At 44.4% G+C, this 15,271-nt stretch overlaps 1 protein-coding gene across 1 annotated transcript in view; it reads left to right on the forward strand.

Moving 5' to 3' along the window:
• Positions 1 to 15,271, forward strand: part of DOCK5 (dedicator of cytokinesis 5) — a 175,334-nt gene that overhangs the window by 121,369 nt on the left and 38,694 nt on the right. The window contains 7 exon segments of the mRNA XM_037497137.2: positions 4,609 to 4,720; positions 5,680 to 5,750; positions 7,147 to 7,253; positions 9,304 to 9,440; positions 10,296 to 10,391; positions 11,716 to 11,814; positions 15,036 to 15,130. Of these exon segments, the coding sequence (XP_037353034.1) occupies positions 4,609 to 4,720; positions 5,680 to 5,750; positions 7,147 to 7,253; positions 9,304 to 9,440; positions 10,296 to 10,391; positions 11,716 to 11,814; positions 15,036 to 15,130 (717 nt within the window).

Here is a 15,271-nt window from a genome sequence, read left to right on the forward strand (position 1 = left end):
AAAAACAAAACAGAAGAAACCAAGAATGAAGAAGTAGCTAAAAATGTCTACAACTCCAATGCCATCCTGACCCTTCAGTAATAACTGGGTTTCCAAACTGTTCAAATTTATTTTTTCAGGCAGAAGGTAATTTTCTTTATATTTGAGCATTTTTTGAAACTTTGGATATTTTAGAAACCATAAACAAAATTAAAGGTAAATAACCTGCAAAAAAAGCATGATGAGATCAAATTGTAAGCTTTACTGATTAAAGACTCTAATATATCAACAAAAGAATAATAAATATCCTTATATAATACAAAGCAAAAACATAATTTGCAAAAGAAAAATATATAAACAGTCAATTAAATTGTAAGAAATATTTACAGTCACTATAAAAATGCATATACACATACTGTCTTTACTTATATGGTGGCCCCTTGGTGGGGATTGGCTCCAGGATTTCTGTGAACACCAAAAATGTGCGTGCTCAGGCCTCCCCTGGTGGCGCAGCGGTTGAGCGTTGGGCTGCCAAGCTGCCCGCAGCCTCTGCAGCGCCGGTTTGATCCCTGGCTACTGGCGAGGGTCCCACATGGCATGCAGCCTCTCCTGCTGCCCGCTGCTCCCCTCAGCAGTATATTTCATCACTCTGCCTGTTTTGTTCCCCTCTCTGGCTCTGGTGAATTCTCTCACCCTCCCATGTTTCTGACTGTACCCAGTGCTTGTATACATAAATATATTAATTAAAAAAAAAGAAATGGGCAGAAGAACCCATTTTATAAAAAAAAATGTGGGTGCTCAAATTCCTTTTATAAAATGTATTTGTATATAACCTGTAAACATCTTACCATTTACTTTAAGTCATCTCTCATAATACCTAACACAATGTAAATATTGTGTAAATGGTTACTTTATTGTTAGGAAATAGTGGCTAGAAAATTTTTCTCTATGTTCTGTACAAACACAGCCATTGTAGACCTAACTACCTGTATATATTTTCAGTGCTTGGTGGTTTAAATTGCAGATGAGAAAGATTTTTAAAAATCTTTGTCCTTTGATGGACACTGGACAGAAATTGACCCAGGTATTATGGTGGTGGGAGAGAATACAGGGACTACATCTGAGAAGAGAAATCAAATACTGTCCAAAAATTAACAGTGATGTAAGAAAAATAGTACTTAATGTAAAAATAAACTTTAAAAAATTGATCCTGTGTAGTAATGCTAATAGGTACATAAATTCTTAAGGACAGGAATTTGACACTATAACCAAAGAGAAGAAAAATACAAGAAAATATCATTTGTTATTTCTCCCCCTACCACCACCACCACCCACCATGTTTCTCATTAAAGAAACGCAGGGACTGGGAACAGTTCTTGTGGTCAGCCTTCTCCCATTACTTAGATCTGATGGGCACAGCAGTTTTCTGGCTCTGCAGGGGATGCAAATGAAATGCCACTGGGTCCCCACCCCACTGTTGCCTTCACAGAGCTGAATTCCCCTCCTGAGTGCCTTACTGGAGTTGACCTCAATTAGGGTGACAATAGGGGAACATTTAAGTTGTGAACTGCCCTCCATAGGACTTTAAGAAACTTGATCTTAAATCCTCTCAGGGTACCAGGTATTGTTCAGGCCACTGGGGATCTAGAAGCCCATGAGACAGGTTACTGCTGCGATGGGGCTTGTGGGTTACATAGAGGTTATCAAGGCAGATAGTAAAGGAAGAAACCCCTCTCATCGGTTCAGATGAATAAGGGCCACCAGGGGAGGTGTGATGTGACAGTCACAGGATCCCTGCTTGAGCTGAGCTGGTTACAGGAGGCCTCTCTGGTCACTGACATGCTTGAAATATCTCTGTCCAGACCCTTCATGCTTGAAAAATGCATTTTGGGGGTGCCTCACTGGTGGCGCTATCAAGCTATCACCAGCCACTGCAGCGTGAGTTTGATCCCGGGCCAGTGAGCTGACCCACATGGCGCAGCAGACCTTTCCTGACTCGCCTGCTGCTCCCCTCTGCAGTGTATCTTAGTAGATCTGCCTGTTCTGCTCCCCACTCTGTCTCTGGTGAATCCTCTTACTCCCCACACCTCTGACCTACACCCAGTTCTTCTGTGCATAAATAAATAAAAAGAAATCTTTAAAAAAATGCATTTCTGCTGAAAAATCTACTGATAATCTGATTGGTGTTCCCTTATATGTTATTACACTTTTTCTTTTGTTATTCTGTCCTGATTGTTGGTTCTCGACAACTTTATTATTAGGTGTCCTGGTGTAGGTCTATCTGGTATTATTTTGTTTGGAACTCTTTGGACCTCTTGGATCACAAGTTCTGGTTCATTTCCCAGAGTGAGTTATTTTCAGTGGTTATTTCTTTAAATAGGTTTTCTATGCCTTTCTCTTCTTCCTTGACTTTTGGGATCCCCATGTTATGGATATTATTATTATTTTTTTTTTATAGAGGCATGTTTTATTATTTATTTATTTATTTATTTATTTATTATATTTGTTTGTTTGTTTGTTTTACATGCACTGGGTACAGTCAGAAGCGCGGAGGGTGAGAGAATTCACCAGAGCCAGAGCGGGGAGCAGAACAGGCAGAAGGACCGAAGCACACTGCTGAGGGAGCAGCGGTGGCAGGAGAGGTCTGCGCACCATGTGGGATCCTCCTCCGGGGCGGGGAGCAGCCGGGGATCGAACCGGCGCCACGGAGGCTGTGGGCAGCTTCGCAACCCAGCGCTCAACCGCTGCGCCACCGGGGAGGCCCATGTTATGGATATTATTTCGCTTTAACGTTGTCCCAGAGGGCTCTTATACTGTTTTCATTTTTAAAATTTTTTTCTCTACCTTATTCTATTATTTTTTTTGTTCTCCAGCATTCATTAATTCTCTCCATTACTTCAATTTGCCCAATATTAAGACCCTCAATTGTATTTTTTAAGTCATCTATGGTATTGCTTAACTGCATTAGTTCTGAATGTAGCTGTCTTGTATTTTTATTGCCTTTATTCTATTATTGCTTTATATTCTCTGTTGTTCTTTCAAGTTCCATCAGCATTGCCAGGCTCTGCAGCTCTACCCAGTCAAAGCTCCTTGTAGGGTTTTTTTGTTCTGTCATTTGTACTGTGTTCTTCTGTCTCCTCGCTTTTCGTTTTATATGGGTTTTAGTAAGGATAAATTTTCAAATGTTGGTTTTGCACTTGTTGGAGTAATTGGGGATTGGTACCGTTAAAGGGTAGTATTTTAAAAAGAGAACCCGGGAATAGGCATGAAAGGATCAGCTCCTAGAATCAAGAATCTCAGGTTCCTGTTGAAAAGATTTTCTTTGGGGCTGGGGGTGGAACAAGTGTTCTGGATAGTTCAGCCTGGACTTCAGCGATAGTCTCGTCTATAAGCAAGTTCAGGTTCTCTGCCATGGCTTAGGCTACAGCTGTTCTGTGTTGTGAGCCTCAGATTCAAGCCAGTGGCCCTAGCTCACTAGCTCTGTGCCCTCACCTCTGTAGCTCTCCCACAATGCACCTGCAAGTCACCTCCACCCTGGGTGTCTGCCCAAGCACCCGCTTATCCAGTGCAATGCTGGGTCTTAGGAGCCATGATGTTGGGATGTGCCCAAGTCAGTAGCTGCAGGGGGGTTTGCACTGCGGCCCCTCTTCCTCTTATGGCTTGTACTGCCCCATTATTACTTTAAACAAAGTTTACTTAGAGTTTTCCGACCCCTTTCATTCAGACTGCTGCTCCTACTGTGTGTGCTGGTTATAACTTTTCCCTGAAGGGTTTTGTCTTTGTTTTGCATCAGTTTTGTTCACGTCTGGAGGAGCCAGCCCATTGTCTTCATGCTACTGCCATATTGGTGGACCCTCCGGGCAGGCTGCTGTCATCCAGAGTAGCCTGAGTCAGTGCGTCTAGGTGCCTTGTATCCTGGGAAGGCCCTGCTGGGCAGCAGGTCAGCACCAGCCACACAATTCAGTGGCAGATACTGGCTGACTTGTAGGCTGGGCTGGGTTTGGAATGGTTTCTGGACAGAGGAGCTTCTCTTCCCATTATCAGATACTTCAACTCTAATGATAAGGGCTGGCTTATTTGAGGCAGAATTAGAGTAAGATAGAAAAGGAGGATGAGGGAAGAGGGGCGGAGGGTGCTGGAGGCAGGAGTGTGGCAAGTATGGTCATCAGGGAAGTTAACTGGAGGGAGTCCCCTGCTTCTTGCACATTTTACTGTTGTGCTGAGGAAGACAGCAAGGTGGGGCTCCTCATACTCCAGGCAAACCAGCTTCCTGCCATTCTCTCCTCCATGTCAGAGATGCCCACACACGAGTATGCTGGAGCCCACACCAAGACTGGGGCCTCAGACAGCTGTAGGGGGAACTTACCTGACTGGTCCATCCTAACGGACCAAGCAGAGAACTCTGCGGTAGGGTTTTACGTGCAGTGACTTCCCTGCTTTTGTCCAGGTGATAAAAACTTCTCGGCCAATAGGGCTTCTCCCTGACACCACCGTCCAGCACCCCCTGCCTTCTCTTCACACAGCTTGGAGACCATGAGGCACGGCCCTTCTGACGTACGGACAGCAGCCTGATTTGAAAATTTCATTAAAGACAGAAAATCTGACTGCTTTTCTCTCTTTCCTGTTTAGATTTTATGGGCAAAGCGAAAATGGAGATGAGTTTAACAATTCAATCCGTCAGTTATTCCTCGCTTTCAATACGCTAATGGACAGGCCTCTGGAGGAAGCTGTCAAGATAAAGGTCAGCGCTGCGTCATCATGTGTAATGTTTTTAATGCTGTTGCAGAGGAAGTGCTAGAACCGCCTAGACTGGCCATGGCGGGAAGAAGATAAAATGAACTATAATTCATGGAAAGCTTGTGAATTTTAGGGTGACTCCTGAGAAGTAAAGGGAAAACCTCAAGATTTAACTTTCATGTGCATTTGTATTTTCAAATGTGAGTTTGCCAAAGGCAGGTTACCCTCGTGGACACCCTTCAGTGGCTTCCTGGCCATTGATTGTGGTGATGTTACAGGCAGCAGGTTTTTATTTGTTTGTTAATTTTTAATATTTATTTTATTGGAGCATTCTTCACAGCAAAATAAAAGACATCTGAGAAGTTGACAGACCCTAAAGTAAGGAAACATTTCATATTTTAGGACAGTTGGCAGCACTTTTTTCCAGCTTTTTGAATGAGGGTCTCCACATTCTCATGTTGCATGGGCCTTTACCAACTATAGGCTTTGACACACCGGGTGCACAGACAGCAGGTTTTTATTCTAAGTTGTCCCATCCTTCCCAGCTACCCAGTGACACCATCTTCATCATTATCAAATTTTTTAATATAAAATACATAATCTCTGAAGATGCTTCCTTGAACTTTATTACACTTTGCTTTTTATGATGAGGTTGTGAGTGAAACATCGAGATTTTTAACCTCCTCCTGGAGGTTAAAAAAAAAAGGTTAAAAAAAAAGAAAAATAAATTCCCTCTGGATGGTGCCTATTGGTAGTTAAGAGAAGAGGCTGTGCCTCCTGACTCCGCAGGAGAAAGAGTTAGGGGCTCACAGAGCAGCCTCAGCTTCCCTCCCCATTGTAAGAGCATCTGTGTCCAGTTCTCTGTGATCCAAGCACAGCCATCTCTTCCTGGGGTCAAGCAGAAAATTCTGTATTTGTCCTGCTTGGCAACTAAATGTACCTTTCATGTCTTTTTTTTAACAGGGGGCAGCTTTGAAGTACCTTCCTAGCATAATTAATGACGTCAAACTTGTGTTTGATCCTATGGAGCTCAGGTAAGTAGCAAAAGCATTTTTTCTCAATCGTTACAGAGAAGCAGCGCCCCTGCTTGCTGTACATGCTCTTGGTCTTTCACTGAAAGCCTTTTTTTCTCAGTTCTGTGAAAGATATAAAAGGAGATACAAAGCCTGCCCCTGAGAGAGGTTTGCACTTTCTCCAGGGGAGCAAGACACACAGACATAAAATTAACTACAGAAGAAAGTACATAATGATACACTTCGAGCCCTATTCCTCAGTACCCCAGGAATGCAGAGTCAGGCATTCATGGACATCCGGGTGGTTAGTGAGAGAAGTTCTGTGTAGGGTGAGTGTGGAGGCTGGTCTGCAGAGCAGGCATGAGCCTGGATGTGCCTGGGCAGTTCATTTACTTATTTATCTATCTGTCTATTTATCTGTTTATTATATTTATTTTCTTACGTCATCGTTAATTTTTTGGACAGTATTTGATGTCCCCCTCAGGAGTAGTCCTCGTAGTTCCCCCCCCCCCACCACAGCACCCTGCTCCGTCACCACAGTCCCTTGTGCTCTCCCCTCCCCTGTTTTGTTTCTTCTCCCTCTCCTTCCCCTACTGTGTGCCTCAGATCTATGGTCAGCTTGCAAGTTTCGTCTTTTTCCTGACGCTTTGGTTTCTCTATATTCCACATGTAAGTGAAACCATCTGATATTTATCTTTTTCTCTCTGACTTATTTCACTTAGCACAGTCCCTTCCAGCTCCATCCGTGATGCTGCAAATGGCATGAGTTTGTCCTTTTGACCGCTGACTAGTATCCCATGGTGTATATATAGCACATCTTGTTCCAGTCATGTGTTTCTGGGCATTTAGGTTGTTTCCATATCTTGACAAATAGTGCTGCAATAAACATAGGCGTGCCTTATGTTGAGTGTTGAGGCTGGTCTGCAAAGCAATAAGGCTGAGCCCTCTAGTGAGCCTGGAATGCAGTCTCTGCTTTACTTCCTAGAGTTGGGCTCTCAGGTCATTTGGGAGAAAATTCCAGGTAAACCCCTCCATGGCCACACCTCAGAGTAGTGGGAATTGTGTAATGATGCCTTCAACTTCACAGTATGAAAACACTGCTGGGGCCTCCCCGGTGGCGCAGCGGTTGAGCGCTGGGTTGCGAAGCTGCCCGCGGCCTCTGCGGCGCCGGTTCAATCCCCGCTGCTCCCCGGCCACCGAGGGAGGGTCCCACATGGCGCGCAGACCTCTCCTGCCGCACGCTGCTCCCCTCAGTAGTGTACTTCAGTCCTTCTGCCTGCTCTGCTCCCCGCTCTGGCTCTGGTGAATTCTCTCACCCTCCCGCGCTTCTGACTGTACCCAGTGCTTGTATAAGTAAATAAATAAATCTTTAAAAAAAAAAAAAAAAAAGAAAACACTGCTGGGCTTTCTCTTGCAGTGAGCTGTTCTGCAAGTTCATTCAGAGCATTCCTGACAACCAATTAGTTCGCCAGAAACTCAACTGCATGACCAAGATAGTAGAGAGCAACCTTTTTCGGCAGGCAGGTAAGTCTCCACTGAAACTGCTGCTTACTGAGATTCCAGTCTTGCTACTTCTTCAGCCAGCACTTGGCTTTGAAAATAAAAAAATGTCAGTAATGTCCTTGCCAGTTCCTTGTTGGTACTTAAGGGCCTCCTGGGAAACTGGTTTTAAAGAGAAGTTGAAATCATTATTTCCAGTCGTTTCTAAAAAAGCAAAATCACATGGTGTTTAACCCTTTATTGGGACAATCAGCAGTGTTTCACTGACTGGAGATCTTTGTCTTCAAAATAGAAACTTGAGAAAGTAACAGACAAACAGGAAAGATGGACCTTTTACACAGACATCTTCCCCTGTACTGACTGGTACTTGTACCAGGGGCAGTAGAGAGCTAGATGCCTCTGTGCTGACCCAGAGACTCCCTCACTCCATGCTTAGTCATGTCACATCTGTAGCTGGAAATCAATCACGATGGAAATATTTTTACATCAAGGAGATTGGCAAACACTATAAATCAGAGGATTTGGGGAGGGAGCAGTGGCAGGTCACCAGCATCCTGCTGCTGGGAGAGCAGGCAGGCATGGAGGGGAAGATGCTTGCTAGCATTGATACCTTTCATTTGGTAACTAGAGTGAAGCATGTAGCCGTTAAGTCTAAATCACCATGTCCTTGCCCCAGAAATGATACAGGTAAGAAGTTCAATACCCAGTCTTTCCCCAATAATCCTGAGATTGCTGGAGTGGGCAACCAGGGAACTTCTGGGGCTGCCACAGGTCAGGGATGTCCTCACATTTATATTTTGTGGAGGGTCTGAGGGCTCCTCTGAAATAGGTCAGGTTGAGTGGATGGGTGGTGGCAGACCTTCTTGGCTGTGCCCCTAGTTAGTTATGTAAAACTGGACAAATAAGTGACTTCTAATTCTCAGCTTCCATTTCTATTGAAGCAAAGACTTGAACTAGATTCAATCAGTGGCCTCTTTGGTTCTGATGTTTTCTGACCTCATGAATTTGTGCTCAACACTTTCAACTGTTACAACACAAGGTTGGAGGTAGTGTGAAATGATAGTGAATGTTCTTCAGTAGAAATCATCATTCCTAGGGTCTCCGCTGGTGGCACAGGCAGTTGAGCACAGCACTGTGAAGCTGTCCGCAGCCTCTGCAGTGCCAGTTTGATCCCAGCGGGCCAGTGAGGGTCCCACATGGCATGGCAGGCCTCTCCTGTCGTGCCCGCTTTTCCCCTCAGCAGAGTATTTCAGTCAGTCTGCCTGTTCTGTTCCCCACTCTGTCTCTGGTGAATCCTCTCACCCTACCACGCATCTGGCCTGTACCCCAGTTCTTGTATAAAGAAAATAAATCTTAAAAAAAAAAAGAATCATTCCTAAACATCTCAATATACCATGATAATCTGCCTCTGAGGATGTTGAAGGGACAAATGAAACAGTAAAGGTGAGGCATTTGAGCATGCGCGAATAGTTCTCATCAGAGGAAGTGATCACATTGTTGACAGTCATTTCTATGAGTGTCCAGACTATCTGTCATCAAAATAATGTTTCATAATAGTGAAGATTTCAGAAGGAAAACATAGTAGGAAGATAGGACCCTACTTTACTTCATGAAGTCCGTGTGCCTCCATGAACACAGAGTATCTCTCTATAAAACACATTGAAATGAACTAATGAAGTTCAGTATTTATAGGAATTTTATAGTAAACATAAACTACTACGTGGGAAATTTTCAAAAAAGGTTTTTAACAAATCACTTGCTTACTGTATCTCATTTCATATATATACCTTTTAAATATATAGTTGGCAATTTTTTAAAAGCTTAAGAAACTGTTAAATATGCTTAATATTTTGCACATGTACCTATGATTGGATAATTTTTATAGTTCCTACAATCCAGTTAAAGGGCGGAAGTGCCATAGCCTGAGCGCTTCTCTTACCCTGGAGGGACTGTGCACCCCAGGACTGATCCTAGCGCTCTAGGCACTCACTGACCCAGAAAGAACTGTCGTGGGGAGCCGGGCCCACCAGCAGGGTCTGCTGCTCCCGGTGACTGTCCGTGTGTTCTCTCTCAGAGTGCAGGGATACTCTGCTGCCACTGCTGATAGACCAGCTCAGCGGCCAGCTCGATGACCGCTCCAGCAAGCCTGACCACGAGGCCAGCTCGCAGCTCCTGAGCAACATCCTGGAAGTGCTGGACAGGAAGGACGTGGTGAGTCAATTTGTCACTGACACAGACCACGGCACACACGCTAGTCCCTTTGCTTATGAAAAGAATGACTCCCTGGCCGTGCTCTCAGACTTGACCCCGCTGGCTTGGAATCTGGGCCCTGGAGCAGGCTGCACCTGCTCTAGAGGTGATTCCGGAGGTTTCTCTTGCTTGAGCCTGCTCTGCAGATCTAGGGAAGGCCTTGCTGCTGGTGACCTTTCCTTTGTGTGTGGAGAGAGAGGGCCAGCCCTCTGCTGTCTCTTCTAGAAGGACACTAATCCATCTGACCAGAGTACTGCCTTCATGACCTGCTGGACTGCCAAAGGCCCCAAATCCAAAAGCATCCATCATAACATCCACACTTAGATTTTGAACATAAACATTCCATCTATAACAATCTCCTTCACTTAAATTTCTTGCTGTTTTTCCTTCCCACACAGAAGGTGCCAAGAGCTTTGTATTTTTGCCTTTTTCTTTGTACACATCGGCCTAATTGTCCTGGAAACCTGACCTGCTTAGTGTCAGAACTGAGTACCTCATGCTCCTGGGAGTCCCCCCGCAAAAGTGTCTGTTGAGTCAGTGGTTGCCATGAGCTCACAGAGGGGGGTGATCTGGTGATTAGGGGAGCCTTCTTCCCTTGCCTCCCCATGCTCATCTTTTAAATGTTATAGCTAATTATTTTCAACTGATTCCTTACATGATATATTCTGTGAAACCATTTGCTCCTTGTGAAAAAGAAACTGCTTTGTCAAGAAGAGCCAGAATGAGGTGTGAGGGGAACGCATGTTTCCAAGATTCCTGAAAAAAAGGTGACACTAACGCTGCTTAGAAGTGGTGACATGTCTGTGTCTCCCTCAGGGCCCCACAGCGAACCACGTCCAGCAGGTGATGGAACGGCTTCTGAGAAGGATCAACCGGACCGTGATTGGAATGAGCCGGGAGTCTCCCCACATTGTGAGTAACTCTGCAGGAAGACCCACTGCCTCAGCTGCTTCTCTGTATCCTGCTAGTCTGGGGGGAGACTTTTGGTACCAGAGTCTTGAGACCAACAACCCCTGGGCCCTCAGTGCTTTGTTCTGTGCAGCACAGTTCCCTTGGGAAATATGGAGATGGGGGCCAGGGAGTGTCTAGGAGGTGACAGGCCACCCGAATCTGGTCCATCCTGAAGTTGCTCTTGATTCTAACACTGATTTTCTGTTGAGGGAAAATGATCCAACAGTGTGTCAGGAGGCAAAGGGAGGAGAGTTACAGGCTTTTGTAAATACAGAGCACGAGGCCCATTCCTGGGGAGTCTGCTCAGACATAGTAAAAGTTTAAAAAAAAAGAATGGGCAAGACCTGTTACACATTAAAGCAGAGACCTGCTGAGACATAAGCAGCCCCTAGGTCGGCTGCTAAGTCTGTGCCCCCGTGGACTCTAAAGTATTTGTTTAAAGAAATTTAAATATTTTAGTTAAGGAAATTGTCTGCCTTTGTGACCAGAAAATGAGGGGTTTGGGGGCTACATTCAGCATTTCCTCTATTAGCCCTAGTAATTTAGTTCTAATGTTCAATGTATGCCCGCTCTGTCTGCATCTGCCCTCAGTAGAATGATACTAGAAGTGGTAATACTTCAGCTGTCATGATAGCAACAGTAGTAATTAGCTGGTGTGTGTGTGTGTCTCTGCTCTCTGTTTTTGTGTCTGGGTGTGCATGTGTGCATCAAAAACTGTTTTAAGCACTTTAGGTTGAAATTTCATTGAAACCTCCCTCCAGCCCTATGAGATAGTTCTGCTAGCTCGGTTTTGCAAATGAGAAAACGTGCAAGCAGAGGTTCAGAAACCTGTCCCAGGTTTCCAAACTACCAGATGACAGAAGTTGTGTGTGGAACCAGCAGTCAGTCTGGCTGCAGAGCACATGCATTGTTGTCAACCATCCCCGATCCCAGGCAGCTAACAAAGTATCCTCCCAACTGTAGTTGCCATAGCAGAACTGTGATAACCCAGCACCCCTAACACTGCCCCTGTGCACTGGCTGAGGTGGCAGAGTCAGTGTCCCTTGACCTACAGACTCCACACACCATGGCCCTGGATGGGATGAGTGAGTCCTGCATACTCCTTAGCTCAACCTGGAAAGGAGGTCATTTCAATGAGGGCTGCAGGGCACGCGTGCCCTGGGGACCTTTTAATAGGGTCCTTGCTGAAGTAATTGGATGGTGAATGCTGAAGTTTATGCACTCGGGTCTTGCTTGCTCAGTTGGTGGTCAGAGGAGTCTTGCATCTGTGTGCTCTATATTCCAGGGGAGTTTCGTGGCATGCATGATCGCTGTCCTGCGGCAGATGGACGACAGCCACTACAGCCACTACATCAACACGTTCAAAACGAGGCAAGACATAATGGTAGGTTGTTCTCCTTGGGTTCTGCTGGCTTTAAAATTTCTTATATTCAGCAAAAAAAAAAATAATAATAACCAACTGAACTTCATGAGTCCGAGCTGCTTTTCCCAGTCCTCATCAATGCTGTGTGACTGTCCAGTGATTACAAAAAGGAAAGTGCTGATTCTTTCTCTGTGTGATAAGATTTAAAGAACTTATAATATGTATACTATGTGGTCCTCACTCACCCCAGAAATGTCTTGAATTTAGAGAGAGCCTGTATTTAGAAATATTGGGGAGATCTTTCTTTGATCTCAGAAGAGAATAGTGTCTCATATTTGAGGACCAAGTTACTCAAGCTAAGGCAAGGGTTTTAGGAGGCAGAGGTGTGCAGTCTCCTGAGATTGATAACATCACTTTCAGTATTCTCAGAAAGAGAAAAAAGAAGAGGTAACACTAGTCCTTTGTAACATCTATAAGTCATCTTCTGTTGAAAAAGAATTCTTTTTTTTTTTTTTAAAAGATGGGTATTTTTAAAAATATTTATTTATTTATACATACAAGATCTGGGGTACAGGCCAGAGGTGTGGAGGGTGAGAGGATTCACCAGAGACAGATTGGGGAGCAGAACAGGCAGATCTACTGAAATGCACTGCTGAGGGGAGCAGCGGGCAAGTCAGGAGAGGTCTGCTGCACCATGTGGGTAGCTCCCTGGCCAGGGATCAAACTTGTGCTATAGTGGCTGCAGATAACTTCATAGATTGCGTCTTAACCCCTTGCGCCACCAGGGAGGGCCTGTTGAAAAATAATTCTGTTCTCCTATGCTTTAACCTCAGTGAGCCTCAATTTCCTCATCTTTTTAGACAGTACCTTTGGGGTTACTGTGTTGATGGAATCTATACTTGGAAAATGCCTACCTTTGTGCATGGCATGTAGTTAGTGCCCATGAAGACCAGCTATTTATAATTTTTTTATTGTAAACTAAAATTAATATGAAAATTGTTTAGTGGCTTTGTTTTTCAGATTTCCTGCAGGAAGCAGGTAGAATAGGGGCAGTACTAAATTCAAATAGTTGAGCTCTAGTATTTAAGGAAAACACAGGCTAAGTCTTGTTTTCCAGAATAGTGGTGAGCTCATCCCTTTGTATTACTTGGTAACCGAGCATTATTATGCCCAGGAGGAAACTAATCATTGGTATAGAACTGCTGTGTTCAGCTAGGCTTTCTGTCTTTCAGTACTTTTCACTTTCTTATGCTGCCTGCTGAATAAGTCACTTGAAAGGCAGATGTTGGGAAGTGGAGATAAAATGAGGTCTCAGATTTTCTGTGAGTTGCCTCTATTATGCCACTACTGTTTGCAGTATACTTAGCTTATCTTACCAAGAGTTGGATATAGAGTGAGCTTCAGAAGCAGAAAACTGACATCTAAACCTAACCCTTGCCTTCAAAACTGAATTCTCAGGCCTCCCCAGTGGCGCAGTGGGTTGAGCGCAGCGCTGTGAGGCTGTCTGCAGCCTCTGCAGTGCCGGTTCGATTCCTGGCCAGCCAGGGAGATGCCCTCATGGTGTCGCAGACCTCTCCTTTCTCACCCGCTGCTCCCCTCAGCAATGTATTTTGGTCCGTCTGCCTGTTCTGCTCCCTGCTCTGTCTCTGGTGAATTCTCTCACCCTCCCGCGCCTCTGACCTGTACCCCAGTTCTTTTTTTTTTTTTTTTAAATTTTTATTTTTTATAGAGGCATGTTTTATTTATTTATTTGTTTGTTTGTTTGTTTATACATGCACTGGGTACAGTCAGAAGCGCGTGAGAGAATTCACCAGAGCCAGAGCGGGAAGCAGAGCAGGCAGAAGGACCGAAGTACACTGCTGAGGGGAGCAGCGGGCGGCAGGAGAGGTCTGCGCGCCATGTGGGACCCTCGCTGGTGGCCGGGAGCAGCCGGGGATCGAACCGGCACCGCCGAGGCCGCGGGCAGCTTCGCAACCCAGCGCTCAACCGCTGCGCACCGGGAGGCCCTGTACCCCAGTTCTTGTATAAATAAATAAATCTTTTTTTAAAAAAAAAAAGTGCTATGAAAAAAAAAACTGAATTCTTGTTGATTCGAAAGAAAAAGTTAATAGGTGGACACACTTAAAATATACAATGAAAAAAAGTTAAAACTCAAGAACTATGTCTATGATCTCAGGCCTGAGGATGAAAGAGATGACTTGCAGGGAACCAGAAGGTTTGAGGGTAGCACAGACTTCAGAGCCAAAGTTGCTCCCTTCCCTGTGCTGCTTGGCATCCAATGTGCATGTAGCTAACAGGCCTGACTGGTGTCTCAGAGGAATATTGTCAGAAATAGAACCAAGGATTCCTGCCTCCCAGTAGTAGGTTCTAAGCTTCAGGATACCATAGCTCATAAGCTAGGCCTGCATGGTTGCACCAGAAAAATGGGATTGGATTTTCACTTCGGGGATCCCCTTGGAAAATGTCCAAATTTAGTAAACTAATAAAAAAGCTCTCAAAATTTTTTAGCTTTAATTTTTAGTTCAGTTCTATTTCTGAGTTAATTTTTTGCTCACAGTCCCCTTTTGAGTAGAAGTTTGTCTAATTTTTTCACTACTGTGTTCTGTGTGCTGATGTTTTAGTTATCAGAGACATCAGGACCCACTGCGATAATCTCTTTTTAAGGACCATTTAGGGCCTTGTATAGCCAGGAATAAACATTCCTGGAATAGATAGACCCATAACTCTGTTTCTTATTTATAGCATTTTTATTCTTTTCTAAATAATAGAGGAGAATTGGACTCAGAGTTTTAAAAGTATCAGTTTTCTCCCAGTTGTAAATGAATTCATTTTTAAACATGACAGATATGCTGCTACACTTGGCAGTACAAAACTAAAGACATTATCCTCTAACCTTGGGGTCTGGAGCCCCAGGTTTTCTTCCTAACTCTCTTGGTTCCTAGTTTCCATGACCCTTAGCAAATCATTTAATTTTTCACAACTCAGTTTTATCATTTGTAAGATGTAAACAATTTTCTTGTCCCTGCCTTCCTTATCAGTTTGTATGATGTAAGAATCAAATGGTACGGTGGCTGGAAGAAGGCTTTTGCTTTTCCCTAAGTCCTTATTGAGGAGGTCGGTGGCTGTTGTGGGACTAGGGCCGTATTGTTCTGATGTAGTGGTGCTTCTTGTCATGTGTTAGGGGAAAAGCTTACGCATGTAATCCAGTTTCCCCCCAACCATTCCTCCTCTGTTCTCTGCAGGACTTCCTCATGGAAACTTTTATCATGTTTAAGGATCTGATTGGAAAGCATGTCTATGCCAAGGACTGGATGGTGATGAATATGACCCAGAACAGGTGAGACTCTGCCTGCGAGGGTCTGGTATCTAACCGTGTGACCTCTTAACTAGCTGTTAAAACTCTGACTCACATCTCCTCTCTGTAAAGACTGGATCTTTCTTCTTCCAGCTTCCCAGTTTATGTGCTCATGTTCTGGTT

The sequence above is a fragment of the Talpa occidentalis genome, unplaced genomic scaffold (assembly GCF_014898055.3).
Source record: "Talpa occidentalis isolate TD23 unplaced genomic scaffold, MPIMG_talOcc4v2.1 talOcc4.8, whole genome shotgun sequence".
Taxonomy (NCBI): Eukaryota; Metazoa; Chordata; class Mammalia; order Eulipotyphla; family Talpidae; genus Talpa; species Talpa occidentalis.